The sequence below is a fragment of the Marmota monax genome, unplaced genomic scaffold (genome assembly GCF_021218885.2).
Source record: "Marmota monax isolate L192 unplaced genomic scaffold, Marmota_monax_Labrador192_F-V1.1 WCK01_AAM20220418_F8-fsc00028, whole genome shotgun sequence".
NCBI classification, from domain to species: Eukaryota; Metazoa; Chordata; class Mammalia; order Rodentia; family Sciuridae; genus Marmota; species Marmota monax.
In genome coordinates this window covers 5,686,124-5,704,468 of record NW_026694779.1, presented here as the reverse complement: position 1 = coordinate 5,704,468, position 18,345 = coordinate 5,686,124, and the positions used below count along the sequence as shown (strand labels likewise).

At 37.3% G+C, this 18,345-nt stretch overlaps 1 protein-coding gene across 2 annotated transcripts in view; it reads left to right on the top strand.

The window, feature by feature from the left end:
• Window positions 1–18,345, top strand: part of Grm7 (glutamate metabotropic receptor 7) — a 797,874-nt gene that overhangs the window by 435,240 nt on the left and 344,289 nt on the right. For both annotated transcript variants that reach the window (XM_046425529.2, XM_058572990.1), the window contains exon 4: window positions 2,545–2,699. In XM_046425529.2, coding sequence (XP_046281485.1) covers window positions 2,545–2,699 — 155 coding nt within the window. The remainder of the gene's footprint in view (window positions 1–2,544; window positions 2,700–18,345) is intronic.

The window sequence follows — 18,345 nt, the reverse complement described above, 5'->3', positions numbered from 1 at the left end:
GAGGCTGAGGCAAGAAGATCTTGAGTTCAAAGCCAGCCTCAGCAAAAGTAAGGCACTCTATGTAACTCAGTGAGACCCTGCCTCTAAATAAAATACAAAATAGGGCTGGGAATGTGGTTCAGTGGTTGAGTGTCCCCGAATTTAATCCCCAGAGGACAAAAAAAAAAAAAAAAAATCATCACATATTTGTTCTGCAAATGTTACTTGGATATAGGGTTTCCTATATCTATTTTTTAACACTTTTTTCTTATTTATTTTTGGTTGTTTTACTTTTTGCAGTGTTTCCTAAACTTTTTCTTTTATCTCTTCAAATATAATTTTGATTTCATATTTTTTGGAAGAGCTGTTTCATAGTGTTACTGTTTCATCTTGCTGTTTACACAAGTGAAAATTTTCAATTAAATGTATTTGTTATTTTGGTCTTTTCATATATTATCTCTTCCCCATACCACACCAATGTCTTTTTTCTTGTTTATTATTCTATTTTATGTAGGAGATTTTCTATAGTTAAGGGAACTTCAGGCCATTCACATTTCATTTAGGCATTGTGGTCCTCCATTGTGTACCTGGGCTACACTTACCAGCTAAGGGTCCCCATTGGGCTGGTCAGGTATCAAACTGGTCATTCTGTTGAGGGATTTCCTGTAAGTCAGTATCTCAGGTCTTTCCTCTGAGATGGTTCAGAACTTAACAAACTTTTTTCCTGGTTTTTTGTGCTCTGTAAGCAGAAGTTGAATATTTCGTGACGTCTTACCATTTCAATATTTAATATATTGATTTGTAGACATTTCTTCCCATCCTTACCTCAATGGGTTTTGTTGTTGTATAATTATTTTTTAATTTTCATAGTGCATTATAGTTATATGTAATGCTTGAGTTCATTTTGACAAAATCGTACATGCAAGGAATTTGATTTACTTCTTTTTAGTCCTGGGACTCCACACCTTTTCCCTCCCCTTCTCCTTCCCCCTGTTCTCTTTACTCTACCTTATTGGTTTTCCTTTCCCTCATATATTTTTTGCTTGGTGCTTTATAGGTATATCTAAAGGTGGAATTCACTGTGGTATGCTTATAAATGTACATGGCATGATTTTGTTAAATTTATTCTTCTATATTTCCTTCCCTTTCCTATTCTTCCTCCCTTTCAGTCTCCTTCTTTTACTACACTGATCTTCCCTACATCTTTATGAATTTCTGTTCCCCCACTCTGCTTACCCTTATTTTGCTTTAGCTTCCACATAATGAGAGAGAACATTTGATTCTTGATTTTTCTGTGTCTGGCTTATCTCACTTAACATGATATTCTCCAGTTCCATACATTTACTGGGAAATGCAATAATTTCATCCTTCCTTATGAGTGAACTACATCATGTATATATGCAATATTTTCTTTATCCTTTCATCTATGATGGCCTTCTGGGTTGATTCCATGATTTGGCTATTGTGAATTCTGCTGCTATAAACGTTGATATGGCTGTATCACTACACGATGCAGATTTCAGTTCTTTTGTGTAAATACAAAGGAGTGGGGGTTATACTTCATTTCCATTTTTCAAAGGAATTTCCACACTACTTTCCAGAAAGGTTGCACTAATTTGCAGTCATGTTTTATATAACTCTTATCTTTTATTGAGTGTTCATAATATCAGAATCCATTGTTTACATTTCTTTTTAAGAAAATAACCATTCCTTTTCCTGACTTGAAGAAATGAGCTGGCTTTTTGTCATTTCCTGTACATGCTTTAAGTCAGTCCTTTTGTTTTTAGTTCTATACCTCTGGTAACCTCAAATCCGGTGAGGCCAACAAGTTTTTTTTTTTTTTTTCTTTTTTTCCCTGTTGCATTACCCACCAAAGGAGCTTTAGTTGTACTTTTTTTGTGTGTGTGTTCTGAAAACAAAATTACTTCTCATCCCTCTTCTTCCAAAAATACTACTATAATGATTTTCCATTAATAACTACTTTTCTTTTTTCTTTCATTTACTCTTACTGTCTTTGCTATTTATAAAGTAGTTTAATCCATAAATAGATTATAATTTTTTGTTTAATGTCAAATTGTTTATTTTAATAAATAACTTTGATTTATGTGAACATATTGCTTTCTTGAAATGACACCACCAATTGTAAATGGAAGTCTTTTCTTCAGCACCAAGTGCAAACTAAAAAAAAAGTCCCAAATAGGACATGAATTTGCTATCTTGGTTCTAGTTTATATTCCCTTTCTTTATGACATATGTATATCCAGCTTATTGGGCATTTATAATTCTTTATAATTTGATTTTTTTTTTAAATGTCCTTTGACTATTTTATTCGAGATGCTTTGAAATTTTTATTATTGGTTTGCAAAATCTCTTAGTAGGCATATAAATCCTTTGGCATGCTTTTTGTTGTCATCAATTATTTACTTTTTGAGAAAAATAGCTTGCTTTCCTTCTACTTGATTTTGAATATGCTTATGTCCAGCTTCTGCTATTTATCATTAATGTTCCTTATTATTATTATTATTATTATTATTTTAATGTTCCTTTTTATATTCCTTTCCACAGGCAAATTCTTGCAGCAGCCAAAAGAGCTGACCAAGTGGGACATTTTCTTTGGGTGGGATCAGACAGCTGGGGATCCAAAATAAACCCTCTACACCAGCATGAAGATATTGCAGAAGGAGCCATCACCATCCAGCCCAAGCGAGCCACTGTAGAAGGTAGGTGTTTTGTCAGCAATAGGATATGCTGAGAGAGTGGTTGGTGCTGTGTTCCACTGCTAAAGCATGTGTCTCTTTGAGGGTTTGGTGTTTGCACATAATTTATGCAGGCTGGTTTCCAACATGTTGCCATGAAATGCAAATGAATCTACACACCTGGTCTGTTCTTTGAGTTGACATTCCTCTTTTGTAGTGATCAAATTGTTTTCATAATATTGCAATTAGCATATATTTTTTTTTATGAGAGGAGAGCTTTCTGAGAGGAGAGCATTAACATTAATAAGAAGTGAAATAATAATGCATCCAAGTGTGTATTAAGTTTGCTGCATTTTCAGAGAAGACCATTTTCCCTTTGTAATTTATCCATTACTTCCTTAGTGGAAAAACTACAGGAATCATTTTCCCCTTTTCCTTTCCAGGTCTCTTGCAGACCCAGGAAGCTCTGATGAGTAGGATGAGTAGCACACTACTCTTAGTAGGCATCAATGTCACCTTGCTTTCCTAGATCTCTTATTTTCTCACTCTTTGTCTTTTTCTTGCTTTCCTAAATTTGTTCTCCTTCCTTTTACTCTATCTTCTTTGCTACTACAAAGATTTTTTGAGAGATACGAGTGTTAGGTAGTGGTAATGAGTAATGAAATGTGAACCGTAACATAGCAGGGACAAGGGTTTCTTTGAATTGCCTTTAATGAATAATCAAGTAAGTTGTAGAACAACAGGTGTATATACCCCCCTAAGAATAAACGGAGAAACAAAGGTAGCTAATTAAGAAATATGTCAATTAAAAAAAGATCAATAAGGCTAACTTCTGACAGTCTACTGAAGGCATTGTAAAGTTAGGATTTATGGTCATAGGTTTCTCAGTGTATTTCAGAAGCGAAATTCCTTTAGTAGCACAGGCTTACTAAAATGAAGTCTGTCCCATCATTAACCTCAGCACCCACGAGAACACAGGATTAAAAACTTGTAGATGAAGCCTCCATGAATAGATTGGTTGTCATGACAGTTCCAGTTAGGACCTAGTAGGGTCAAAAACTTCCCTCCAGTATGAAGGAGGAGATTGGTAAAGACTGCAGAAGGTGGAATCCAGTTCTCCTGGGAAATATCAAAGTAACAAATTAGAAAATAGAGTAGCTTTCTTTGTCATTTTCTGCTCAGAGACAACACAGTCTCTCTTTAGAGAGCTCTTTGCTTGAGCCTTAGTTTATTTTCACTTATAATAAAATTATCTTGCTTGACTTTTTGCACTACACTGTAAATTTTCTTTCATTGGGACACAGAACTGAGGTGCTTCAGCTCAACAGTTTCTTGTGACACCAGCAGGAAAGCTATTTACTAGTATCCTTCTGACCTAACATAACATGCTGATTATAATTTGTTTTGTTTAATTTTAAAAGGAAAGTTACTTCTAAAAGAAGATACTATGTCAAGAGAAAGGAACTCCTCTGCAAATGTCCTGCTTTGTATTTCTTTTCTGATGTTTCAGGTCCCCCAAAGACTTCTTAAAATATGCTTTGCACAATGATTGAACTCCTTCCTCTTGCTCAAAGGAGATCCAATACTTGCATTGTTTTCTATTCTTTCTCCACTCTAATTAAGTATTTTCCCTAGAATATTTCATGCTCTGTTTAGGATTTTTTTTTTTTAAATCACTATTCCCTTTGTATGTTATCAGAAGGAGATAAAGACCCCATGAGTCACCCATGTTTTCATTGAAAGGTTTTGAATCAATTCCATTCCCTAATACATGTCTAGATCTGATTGCCTATCTTACAATGCAGACCAATGCATTTGTAGATAGATTGCAAGTATAAAAGATGAGGTTTTTTAACCATCTCTTTTCCTTTTTACTCAAATACATTTTCATTATGTCCCTTGCTCTTGCTAGGAGGAAAAAAAACAAATGATGGAGACACCCTCAAAGCAGGTATAATTGAGGGAAAGTGTCAGAAAAGTCAAGGAGTCTTTGTCAGTGCAGGATGATGATAAGGGTGGAGAATACTCTGAGAATGTAGTACATGAAGTAAAGACTGGGAGCTCCTCTTGCAGACAATAAGAAGAGGGCTTAAGTATGTGGGGACAGAGGATTGAAGGGGAAGACATAATAGGGGAGCTGCCAATCATTCATTCTGCACCATAGTCCTACATTGCAACCATCGTGAAATAATTAGTTTTTAAAAATGTTGCTGATTATAAGACATTAGAAAGACCCCTCTCTACTGGATGACTAGTCATGATTATACTATCTGGCTGACTGATATCTCTATATTCTTTCGGTCTTTGCTTAGATATTAGTTTTGAATGGAAATCATGTGTTAGTCAGATTTTTGTCATTATAACAAAAATAACTGAGATAATCACCTTATAAAGAGAAAAATGATATTTTGGTTCACAGTTTTAAAGGTTTCAATCCATGATTGATTGGCCCCATTGCTTTGGGCCTTGGACGAGGCAGCACATCATAGCAGGAGCACAAGGAGAATAAAATACACTTTTTTTTATGACCAGGAAGCCAAAAAGAGAGGAGGGGCCAGGGTCTCATAATCTTCTTCAAGAGCACACTCACAATGGCGTAGACTTCCCATTAGGCCTCCCTCTTAAAGTTTTCCACACTGGGGAACAAGCCTTTAATATAGAGCCTTTGGGAGATACACATTGACAGCCATACTGTCAATGTGCATTGTAATGAAGATCCAAACTATAACACTCTCTGAGGTCATCACACTCAATTCCAGTCTCAGCTGGTAGATCATTCTTCTGCATTTCCAGCATCCCACATGTCGCCCATGATTGTATTACCTTATTACTTATCTCTCTCTGAAAATATGTCTGTGTACCATTGTATCACTAGCATTCAGTTCTTTGCCTGGATATTGCAATACTCAAACCAAATTTTTAGGTGTTTGTATATCTGGATGGATCAGGAATCACACATCACATAAAGGCCTGACACAAATTAGGGTTTATAAGTAGGCCAGAGTTGGATAGCTAAGGCTCCTGAAAATCACAATGAGTTTGTACTTGATTCTGAAAGTCTGTAGAATATAACCTGAGTTGTATATGTGAGATGTGATGTGAGGGTCTTACAAGGCTCACTCAGATGTCTCTATGGAGAGGTGAATGGTAAGGATCTGGCATGAATCAAGGCAAACCAGCAAGTTACAGGGTCTCAGCTGAGATCCTCTTCGTAAGCTCTAGATACCACGTAATGATGCCCATATTCCATGGTTACTGCCCCAGGTGCATGTTATTTTAGGAAATTACTAGTTATGTGAAAGGTTTCAGAAATACTTAAAAGAAAATACTATTTTAATGCATGTATGAGGATATGCAAGTTTACAAAATCAGGCACAAAATAGCATCATGAACTTATAAGAGAAAAGAAGGGAAAAAAGAGCCCTAGACAATGAAATGGAGGAGAAATGTTTTCATTATTAAAAGTAATATTAAGATGCATGGAACAGTAACCATTTCATGCAAAAATTTCCTACTCAGAGAAAAATGAATATTGTCATGTGGATGCATAGAAAAGGCTATATAGCTTCTATCCAGCCATCCTGTCAATGTGCATTGTAATGAAGAGAACCAAGCTTCTTTCAATTTCATAGCAGATAGAACATTAAGATTGAAGCAATGCCTTTATGGTATCACTCCTAATAAAGTGGAGAAAGAAATAACATTTCAGTTAAGCTGAGGCTTCTGACCAAAGCTGTGGAACATCTAGAATTAAACTATAAATGGAGCATATTCTATAAGGGCAAGTAAGATTTTCTACCCTTCCTTGTCCTCACCACCCCTATATTTTTTCAGTTTTGTGGATATTCTGTATTGGGTTATGCTGAATTGGCATATCCTGCAGCATTCATAATATATCCTCTATCTTTGACTAAGTTAAACACTTCATTGAGAAAAGGTAAAAAGCTAATTAATAATTCACATTATTACCCTTTAGATTCATATTTTGATCATGTTCATCCAACATCTGGATTTTTGGCTGGCATTTTTTGTATGTGCATAAACATAACAAATTGTTTTTGGCTGAATTGCAAGCAAGTACCCTGTTGCTGTGAAAGTAGCTTTATATCTCCTTTTATCTTCTGTGTTTATTTTCCATTTATAGAAAATGAAGAATCAGTGTTTTGTTGTGTTTTTTTTTTTTTTTTTTTAGCCAAAGGTATTGTTTCTGCCCTTTGCAGTTCAATGATAACTGAAGCCAAGCTCTGGGATGGTCAGCTGTAGTCCCACTGGATGCCCAGTATTCATGGCGGATTTAGGGAATATCTCCAGAACTTGGCAGCCCTCCTCTAGCTCCTGAGCCAAAGCACTTGTGTAATTTTTAGTTTCTGCCTTTCTTGATGAGCCAAGGAATTCCTGGCATTTTCCTCACTCCTGTGTTGCCCGTTAGCTAGAACACACAGTAATCCTCTTCAGACCTCATGTCTTCGGAGCAAAACATCCCCACGTCGCCTTAAACTCTTCACTGTCCGAAATGCTTTGCTTCTCTGAGAGGAGGCAGTCCTGGGTGTCCTTTGCTTAGAGCCAGTAGAGGTCATGAACCAGCAATTTTTCATCAGTGCTGTGATCATTAACATTAGGGAAGCTAGTGTAATGAAGGGTGGATTCTCAAAGCTAACTCTAATGGCTCTCACAATTGGTGGTGGTTTTCCAGTGGGCCTGTAGAACAGTTTGCTTTCTGAATTAAATCTGCTATATGTGAAGTAATAGACAAAAACAACAAAAACCAAAACTCTACCCAGCATTAAAAAAAAAAAATCGGCTTTATAGAAGATGATTTCATGATTTTACTCACAATCCCAAGATCAAATGCTTTATTTTTCATAAAACAAGAAAGCTCAAAGCTGTGAAGATCTGAACTAAAATATTTCTGGCTCAATTTAGATATGCTGTACTGTATCCTTCCATAATTACCTAGAATATACCTCATGTGTCAGTTTTGTTAGGTGACTGGGAGAAAACACCAAGAAAAAAATAAATACTGCCTTGATCCACAATGCTGTTTTTAAGCAAGGCATGTTTTGGGGGGACCTAGAAGCTTGTTTAATAAGGGTGCAGTGAGATACTGTATGCTCACTGTCATGACAATTTAAGTCTTTTTATAATTGTTCAAGTTATAAGCTCCAGCAGAGTCTCAGGCCTACGTGCATATGTCTACTGAGACATAGCAGATTACAAACTATATCAGTTCTACATCAGGTCTGGCATCTGATATGAAGAAGACAGATGATAATAAAGAATATAAGAAAATCCCTTAATAGGATAATTACCATAAATCACCTTTCCTTAAGGACTAGCATACCAATAACGAAGATACAAAGAAAGAAGAAAGGTCAGGAAGCTGAGATACATTGGCAGTCACCATAAAGATTTGAAGGATATGAATGTAGGTTAGTAGCTCAAGCATCTCCAGACTGTTGTGAATTTTAGTGTGTACTCAAATTAGAACCTTTTTCTGCCTAAAAGCCAACCATTATCTCTCATCTCCCTATTTATTATTGACCTGGAAAATATTTTTTTCTCGAAAGTAAATCATCATTATTAATTTTTTCATTCATTCATTTATTTTTGTGGTGCTGTAGATCAAACCCAGAGCCTCATGAATGCTAGACAAGTACTTGATCACTGAGCTACATCCCCAGCTCTCATGGATGACTTTTTAAGACTACCAGAAAGAGTTGTTCCACACTGCCCCTCCCAAAGCAAATTCATGGCATCCACAGTCAAAAACATGCCATGGACCTACTTTATAGCAACCACTATATTCATTTATATGCTCATGCAGTGTTCACAACTAGGATCTGAACCACTTTGAGGGAAGTGCCATCAGTCCTTTGGTTCCTTGCCACGCTGTCTTTATTCATGAATTCCTGCTTTTTCACAGGAGGACCTATAAAGAATATGCAGAGAGATGCTTATATGTATAAATTTGAAAATGTTCATCCAAAAAGGTGTTTCTCATTTGGAGGGGCTTTCTATGCAGGAGTGAAGTGATGGCTCGATTGTGGTTTGTTGATGTTATAAGCATTCATGAAAGCCTCTTCCCTAATTCCCCAAAGTAGAAAGTACAGAGGAGGCCATCTGTCTTAGACATCCCTGTGGAAACTTTTCAGACTGTGCTGCCTCTCATAACAGAGTGGCCTGAGAAAGCAAGGGTTAGAAGAACACCTCAGTGGAGGTGATGCCATCTTATTTTTAATCTTGTGGTATTTAGAGAATTTTGGCCTTGAGCAAGTGTTAAGGAATGCAGAGAAACTTACAACCTAGATAGAGATTTGGGAATAATTATTTCCTTTTATACATACACACACATATGTATATTTATACCTGTACATATATACTATCTCTCCCAAACTTTGAGACATGCTGTCTCCTATTAAATAATACAATAGATGTTCTCTGCACCAATTTCTTTTATTTTTGGCTAGTGGTCATTTTTGAACTAGGAAACGTGTAAACCCAAAAGAAGCTATTTTCTTTTTATGATGTACCATCTGATGCCCCAAAGCACTGAACACTCACTCATAACTTATAGACTGATCTGTAGTATTTCCTACCAGCAGGAATTTGGGCTACCAAGAGTTCACTGTATTTATTATTTTCAAATTGGTTTATTCCAATAATATGTGTTACTACAATTATTTAAAATTAAATGAGTGGAAGAAGAGAGAATGCTGTTTCAGAGAAAATGAATTTGAGTGCTTTAAAAACATTGGGTGAGTTTGTCACTGTTAATCATGGACAAGACAATAGTAAAATATTGGAGAGAGGTCTTGAATACTAGAAAATATGTTGCAAGTAGGTTGCCATGCAGCTACTTTCAAGGTTTCACTTCACTTTAAAAAGCCCAAGACTCTATTTGATCACAGTTGATTTCCCTGCCCTGCCCCTGCCCCCCCTCCATAACAGGCCAGTGAATACTTATTCACAGGAAGGAACTTGACCCCACATCAAGATTAACAAGTCATCCTCCTCCTCTTCCCCACCCTGTGTGTATGTGTGTGTATGACTTGAGTAAAAACACTTATTTATGACTTTTCAATATTTCATTTCTAAGAGAATTTTTGGATTAACCAATTGTATATTCTAATCATATTTGATTTTTGGGTGTCCAATATACTAATTTATTTTCTCTCGGGATTTCCCTTTCTGGGTTTTAATTTTCTCACTTGTAAAACAAAGAGTTCCAACTAGATTACTTCTAAGTTGCCTTGTAGGAGGATCATTCCAAGTCAGGATTTTGTGGTGATCAACTATTATTTCTGCTTACTCAACATCCATTCCCTTTCTAATCAGTCTCCACTTGTCATCTGCAGGACCCAAAGCACCACTATCAGTCTACATTGTTCAGGTGGCAGTAGTTCATTCCCTTGACTCCAAGAGCAAGCATAGAGTACAGGTCACTCGTAGTCACAAGGAAGATTTCAAAGCTAGCCCAGCTCTGAAGGCAGACTGTGGTTATGTTATTTAATCCCTCAATGTAAACTGAGCTGCTGGAACCTACTTTTGTTAAGAGAAGGAAAGCTACCTGCAAACATTTTCCACCTGAGTGCTGGAAAAGAAGATGGCAGATTCAGATTCCATAAGGCCATTCTGTGCCTGGATTTCTCTTTTTTTTATCAACTTAGAGACTCTTGATCTGGACTTTTTTATAAACTTAGAGACTTACACTAATCAAATCACATGCTTTAGAGTGAGACTTGCAACCCAAATGACTTGACAAATGTGGTTGAACATTACCATGGCCTCCTTGCATGCATTTTTCATACCATTTACAATTTCTGAGTTATATCCTTTCCAAGTGTAATTTACCCCACAGAGATGCCCCTCTGTTCCCCTTTCTCCTTCTTTACCCATTTCTCATGAAAGCTATGCATTCTTCAGGACCCATCATGAGTTTTATCTACATATATTTTCCTTCCTATGTTTCCTCCCCCTTTCTCTAATTTCATTCTCTCAAGCACTCTGTTTTGCTTATGAAGCACCTGTCACAAATAAGCAGCTATTCTACATGCATATCAGGAATGGTAAACTAGGACTAAATGACAGATAGTTCACCTGCATTACTCAAGGTTATCTCTATTTGGTTACCCTCTAGAAAGTGAATTGAGGACTGAGCAGACTTTAGAGGAAGAACTACTTGAAGAATAACAGAATGAGGCTATCCCAGGAAGATACTCTTAGTCAGCAAAAGGAGGGAACTGCCGTCCCTCTTCCAAGGCCAGCACTTACAGGATTCAGTTATGAATTGTGTAGGATACTGAGAGAGTAGATTTAAAAATGGTTCTTGAGGTCCTGGGATATAGCTCAGTGCTAGAGAGCCTATTATGCCTGAGGTCCTGGGTTCCTGGGAGGGAGGAGGGGGGAACCTCAATTTCAATAGGCTAAGCTACACTACTGTAATAAACACACTTTGAGCACTTATGTCAAGAGAAAATGAGGGAATAAAGAGGAGAGAAAATCACAAGAATAATAGAGTTCTGGGGAGAGGAATAAAATACATTAAATAAAAAATGATTTGACAGTTGGGCATGGTGGAACATGCCTATAATCCCAGCAACTCAGAAGGCTGAGGCAGGAGGATCACAAATTCAAGGCCAGCTTCAACAACTTAGCAATACTGTCTCAAAATAATAATAATAACAACAACAACAACAACAATGCTGGTTGGGTATGCAGCTCGTTGGTAGAGTACCCTGGGTTCAATCTCCAATGTGTGCAAAAAGATTTGTTGATGCTCATCTTGGTTTTATCCAGCTATCCAATAAAGAATGGATAGAAAATAAGACATTATTAAAGTTAAAGAATAAGAAAGAAAGGGAACCAGGGCCAGGTAAAATGCTTAAATCCTAAACTTTTTTTTAAATGTACAACTGAGCAAGGAGGGAGGACATCCCAGACATCTGAATGCTGTAAAGTACCCTTTCCTTGGAATCACCTATAGCCAAATAAAAATTTCCCTGAAACCTGTCCAAAACCTGCTTTTCTTTCTCATACATAACATTAGTTATATACCTCCCTCATCACCCAGAGCAGGGAAACAACTTGTCTTCAGCATATAAGATTATGCTGACTTGGTTTCCCTTTGTTTTGCAAGCAGTGTGCTATTCCCAAGAGCCTCTGGGATGAAAAGAATACTTAGTGCAGTAAAAGGTGTGATTAGTTTGGATCAAATGTGAGCAGTAAGATAGGAAGTGCTTGGAACTATTAAATCCAAGGCTGAGTATGAACATAAACCAGTAGTGAGAATTTAAAGAGCCGTTAAGTTAGCCAAATGGATGGCTGGAGGAAAAGTCATTTATACAAATTGGGAGGGTGAAAGGGCTTCTTTAATGTTCTTTCACAAAAATTAGATGCTTTTTAATATGTCCTCATTTGGAAAAAGGAAAAATTCAAAAGTAAGAGATGAGTATATTTCAGGCCCAATATGTTCATGATATTAGGTGTGTGCTGTAGGTTAATTAGAATTTTAAAGTTAAAATGACCTTCTTTATATGTTAAAACATTTTTCCCCGGCACAGTGTTTCCAAAGACCAAGTGTAGTGTGCCATTTGTAATTTGTCTTAGAAAAGTACTTCCTAACCTCATAGAACTTCATCCTTTTTTAATATTGCTAGGAGAAGACTGCGTTTTTTCTTTGAGCTCATATTTCAGTCAAATACACCAGTTTGTCATGTGAAAATTGAGGATGTTTTGGCAAGAACAGATAAGAGTAGTCCCAACTCATGAGAGGTAGATAGAGAGTGTTAGCTGACACAAATAGGCCACACCAGAGTTCAGCTCTAAAGGACAGTAGTAGCCTCAGGAGGCAAAGGTTGAAGGGGTCAGTTTAAGGGACACAGAATTTACAGAAGTACAATATGTCAACAAGCTAGAAGTGTGAAGGAGTTTGGATGAATGGTAGAGAGGTCAGAATGAAAAAAAAAAATTAAATTATGAAAAACCATGCACATGCTTTTAGGAAGACCTCTACAGCAAAATGGAAGCAGCTGAGTCTCTGGAGTATTTAATTTTGAGCTGTGATCCCAACTGAGAGCTGAAACTAGTATTTCTTAGATATCTGAAAAATTGTAGGATTTATTCTGGAGAATCAAAATGCTTCTCATATAGCCAAAGGCTCCAGGAAAGACTACCTATTTGGATGTATTTAGTGAGGTGGTTCTTGCCTGAAGCTGCTCATACATTTTGAACAAAGCCAAGAAGTTCCTTGACTTTTGTGGCCAAAACAGAAACCCACAAAGCCAACGACAAACCATCCAAACTGATGTAATATATCGTTCCCATTTTTTCATTGTTCTTTATGTATTTTCTGATTTAAGAACCATGTGTTTGTATTGTCATTTGTATCCTGTCATTATTAGATTTTTTACTTGAAGAATAGTTGCATAAACTAGAATATGCAAAACTTTAATATGCTACTGAATGAGTTTTCATATGAATTTTACCATCATACAAATCAAATTATTTCCATCATACCAGGTGTGGTTCCCTGGCTGTACTTCCATCACAAATTCTCCCATCCCTTTAGAGGTTAATGGGTTTTTTTTTTTTTTTTCCTGCCTCATTTAGATAGAATGATTTATCTCCCAGTAGATAAGTTTTGTCTTTTTTTTTTTTTTTTTTTTTTTTTGCGGAGCTGGGGATTGAACCCCAGGGCTTTGTGCATGCAAGGCAAGTACTCTATCAACTGAGCTATACTCAGCCCAAGTTTTGCCTGTTCTTAAAACTCATGGAATTAGGCGACCCACCGGCAGAAGAGGAGCAGCGGCCTGCTGAGAGGCAGAGCCGCCCCCTCCCCCTGCGCCGGCAAGGTAGAGGGAACTGTGACCTCACACAGAGCAGGCCCAGCGGCCTGCTAAGGGGCAGAGCCGCCCCCCACCCCCCGCGCCTGCCAGGTTGGCGGAACTGTGACCACCGACAGAAAAGGCCCAGTGGCCCGCGGAGGGACAGAGCTTCCAATCACTCCTGCAAGGTAGGCGGGCCGGTGACCCACCGGCAGAAGGGGAGCAGCGGCCTGCTGAGAGGCAGAGCCGCCCCCTTCCCCCGCGCCTGCAAGGTAGACGGAACTGTGACCACCATCAGGACAGGCCAGACCTGCAACCGACAGACAGAACAGGCCCAGTGGCCTGAGGAAGGGTAAAGCCGCCCCCGCCCTGCGCCTGCAAGGTAGGCGGACCTGCGACCCACTGGCAGAACAGCCCCAGAGGCCTGCAGAGGGGCAGTGCCGCTGCCTGCACCTGCAAAGTAGGCAGAAATGCCACCACCGACAGAAAAAGCCTAGCGGCCCGCAGAGGGACAGAGCCGCCGCCCGCGCCTGCAAGGTAGGCGGACCTGCTACCGACCAGCAGAGCAGGCCCAGCTGCCTGCCGGCGTGGTAGGCACATTGCCCCAATTGGAGGAGGGGCAGAGCCGCCGCCCGCGCCTGCGAGGGAGACTGCAACTATACAAGACCAATATAAATATATAGGGGGAAAATTCAATAGCACAACAGTTTCACCAAGTAGAAAGGAACGCGAACAGTATGAAGAGACAAGGAAAGAAAGGACCACAAGCAATGCAGGTCAACTCAATGTTAGAAGAGGTAATAGCTGCAGCAGATGGAATGTCAGATAAAGAATTCAGGATATACATGCTTCAGATGATCTGGAGTCTCAAGGAAGACATCAGACAGCAAAATCAGACAATGAAAGATCACTTCAATAATGAATTACATTAACAAATCCAAGAAGCAAAAGATCAACTATACAGGGAGATAGAGGTTATAAAAAACAAACAAACAGAAATCCTAGAAATGCAGGAAGCAATAAACCAACTTAAAAACTCAATTGAGAATACTACCAACAGAGTAGAACACTTAGAAGACAGAACATCAGACAATGAAGATAAAGTATTTCAACTTGAAAAGAACATAGATAGCTCAGCAAGACTGTTAAGAAACCATGAGCAGAACATCCAAGAAATATGGGATAACATCAAGAGACCAAATTTAAGAGTCATTGGGATACAGCAGAAACTAATGCATGTTAATTTTAGAAAAAAAATTATGTGAGGCTGGGGATGTAGCTCATTAGGAAAGTGCTTGCCTAGCATGCATGAAGTTCTGGGTTCAATTCTGGGTAATGAAAAAGGTGGGAGAGTTGTTTCCATTGGTAGAGTGCCTGCCTCAGATACACAGGACCCTAGCTTCATTCCCCAGCATCGCACCAAAAAAAAAAAAAAAAAAAAAAAAATTGGTTGGAGGGGACTCCAAAAAGATTGAAAATGGAGTGGATCATACCACTAGAAACATACCTGCTTTCTTCCAGCCACTGATATGTACCTGGCCTCTTTTGTTCAAAGAAGGAGAAAGAATTTGGGTAGATGTTACTTAGGTAGTGTCCCAGAGATTCAGAATCAAATCAAGATTGACAGCCATAGAATTGGAGGATCTCTATGGAAGATTTCTGCTGGTTCCAGGGGCATCGGAAGTCTCTTTGTTGTTTAATGATCAGGCACATCTCAGATCAGGATTTAATAAGTAGATTATTCTGCAGGGTGGGCCTAGTCTGTAATGCCATGTCACAACAATTTATTCTTCATACTGAGCAGAGAAATGAAAGTTTAAAGCTAGAGTTTGAAAGTTATAGCATATCATCATATCTGAAATACTCTTAAAATAGCAATGTTTTTCAAGCCATTTGGAACAGCATGATAAATATGCAAGGGGATGTGGATGACTGAAAGTTGAAACTGTATATTATCAGCACCCCAGTAGGAGGTGAGGAACAGAGCAATGATGATTATTTTGAACATATCTTAAACATATCATAGCAAGTTTCTATCATTAAAGATACTTTCTAGTTTCAAAAATTTATTGTCAGATATTAAGTGTGTTAAAAGTTACCAGATATTAAGAAATTATCTTATATCATCTGATATATATGATAACATAACATATGATATGTATCATATAACATGTATGTTATATGTAATGTATTCTAAGGTATATACACACATATGTCTATATACGTACAAATATGTTAAAAACAAGGTAAAATGTCCATGTTTGAAAGTAATTATGCTTTAAACATCCCAGAAGAATTTAAGATATAAAATTTAAGACATACTCATCTCTTGGACTGTGTCCTATGCCAGCTTATGTATCCAGTTTACTTGATAGGCATTGGTGACATCCACTGCCATGGATCTATCACAACTGCCTATTAGTTGAACATCTCATTAAAAAAAATAATAAAATTCTGCAGTTTTTCTTTGGAGACTTTCTGGTGTGTAATATGGCTGATTCTCCCAAGTTGATGCATGGGACAGAGAAGATGCCTTAGTTTAGGTATCATTACTATTGCCTTGATACATGAACAATATTGGGTCCATTTGAGGTTGTTTCCTATACTTAAAGTAGGAACAGTGATAAAATAATAACTCACAAAGTTTTTGTGGTATTTAAATATCATTCTGTGCAAACCATAAGAGCCACGACTGCTGTTGCCTCAATTCCATTACTCATCCTGCAGCCAGCTTTGAGAAGTTCTTGACATCACAAGGGGTATCTATGTGGCAGTAGATAATCTAAATATCAATATTAAGACAAGGGGTGGGCACAGTGGCACATACCTGTAATCCCAGTGGTTCAGGAGGCTGAGGCAGGAGGATCGTGAATTGAAAGTCAGTCTCAGCAATTTAGCAAAGCCTTAAGCGATTCAGAGAGACCCTCTCTCTAAATAAAATACAAAAAAAAATTTTTATTTTAAGTGTGGCTCAGAGGTTAAGTGCCCCTGGGTTCAATTCCTGGTTACCACCCTCTGGCTCCCAGTTAATCATTTTTTTTTTTTTTTTAAGATAGAGAAAAGCTATTACTTGGCACTTAGACCAGGCTGACTAAAGGAGAAAGCTATTGCAGCATAATGCATAGTATCATGGTGGACCTTAGGAAACCCAGTCACCTCCAAATTCCTCCTTACCCATGCATCAAGCTTTCTCCATAGTCCTCCAAATGTAAGCACCAATAATTCTTGGAATAAAAATTTACAAGGCATAGTTTTCTCTACATAAAATTAACATGTATGTAATGTACGTCTATCTCCCTTTGCTACAAAACACTTATTCCCTCTTTTTCAATAACATCTTTTTATTTAGAGAAATATTTCCCAAAAGTAACCAATGGCATTGGTAATGCCTGGCTTGCACCAATAGCTTCTCTAGAGTAATTCACACAAGAGTAAAGTCATAACTAATTTGTTTTGAATTGTCCTGGCCATTAGTACAGTGTTCATGTTTATTTGTCCTTACAATTTCTTCTTCTGTGAAGTGAATATACATAGTTTTTTCTGTTGGTGGATTATCTACTCATGATTAAAGAGTGTTCTCTAAATGCAAGAAGTTGTCCTGTACATGCTTGTAGATAAAGTTTGTTAAATGTGCCAACTAAACCTTTAACCTAACAAAGCACTGTTTAATTTTGAGTTTTGTTAAAATGCTGTACCATGATTATGTGTGATTTCTCTTTCTCCCTGTAATCCTATCATGTTTTATGGGAGAGAAAAGAGTCAATTTTTCTTGTTAGAAGATAATGAGGTTCAGAATTGATCTTTTTCTAGTGCATTTTCCCTTTCATAATGTCTTATTAAACTTCTTTAGCTCATTATGGATTTTTGCCTAAAATTTTGTTTTCATAGGTAAAGTCTGTTTTTGTTAGCATTTTTTTTTTTTCAAGATTTTGGATTGCTATAAATTTATAGTGGGTGCCCCATGTGTATGATTGATGTGAAGTTTTAAAGATCGATTTGAGAATCTCTCTCCTTTCCATAGTGACTTTAATCGTATTCATTTTATCATGATTATTGATGCATAAGGAAGAAGAAATGAAAAGGCAAATAGAAATCATAAAATATAGAAAATACAAAAAATGAAATTTGTCTGAATGATTACATGATAATTAATTTCCTTCCTCACTTTTTTCCCCCATAACCAACTCGCTCATCTAGTTTTCTCTTATTCTGAAAGTATTGTTTTTAGCATTCATTACAATAAAAGTGTAGCACTGGCAGTCCTTGTCTAAAATTGTCCTTATTTTGTCCTTACTTTTAATTAGCAGTGTAGTTAACCATAGAAATCTGAATTAAAAGCTAACAATTTTTGCCTTTTCACACCTTGAAAGATATTCTTCCAGCTTTCTGGCTCATATATTACCAATAATTGCTTTGCTTCCAATCAAATTCTTTTTCATGTCTATTTTCAAGGCACTCCCTGTCCCCGTTTTATTTCTTGTCTGTGATTTCTCTAAAGACACAGGTAGTTTATAATCGTACCTGTTTTCATTTAAATTGAAATTGATACATGAATTCAATATAAGTCTCAGCCTATTTCTCTTTGAGTCTTATAACATTTCTCTCTGTTCTTCTGGGAGTACTTCACAGATTTTCTGTCCCTATGCATAGGGAGACAACGTTTATTTTCTTCTCCATTCATTTCTTTGTGCTAAATCTTATGACATTTTGGGCCTTTGGCTCAGAGAAGAGAGCACTGGTCTTTTAAAGTCTATCAAGCTTTCTCAAACTGTCTTCCAATTCACTGATTATCTCTTCATTTATATCTAATCTGATTTTTAACCCTATTTTTTGTTTCTCATTCAGAT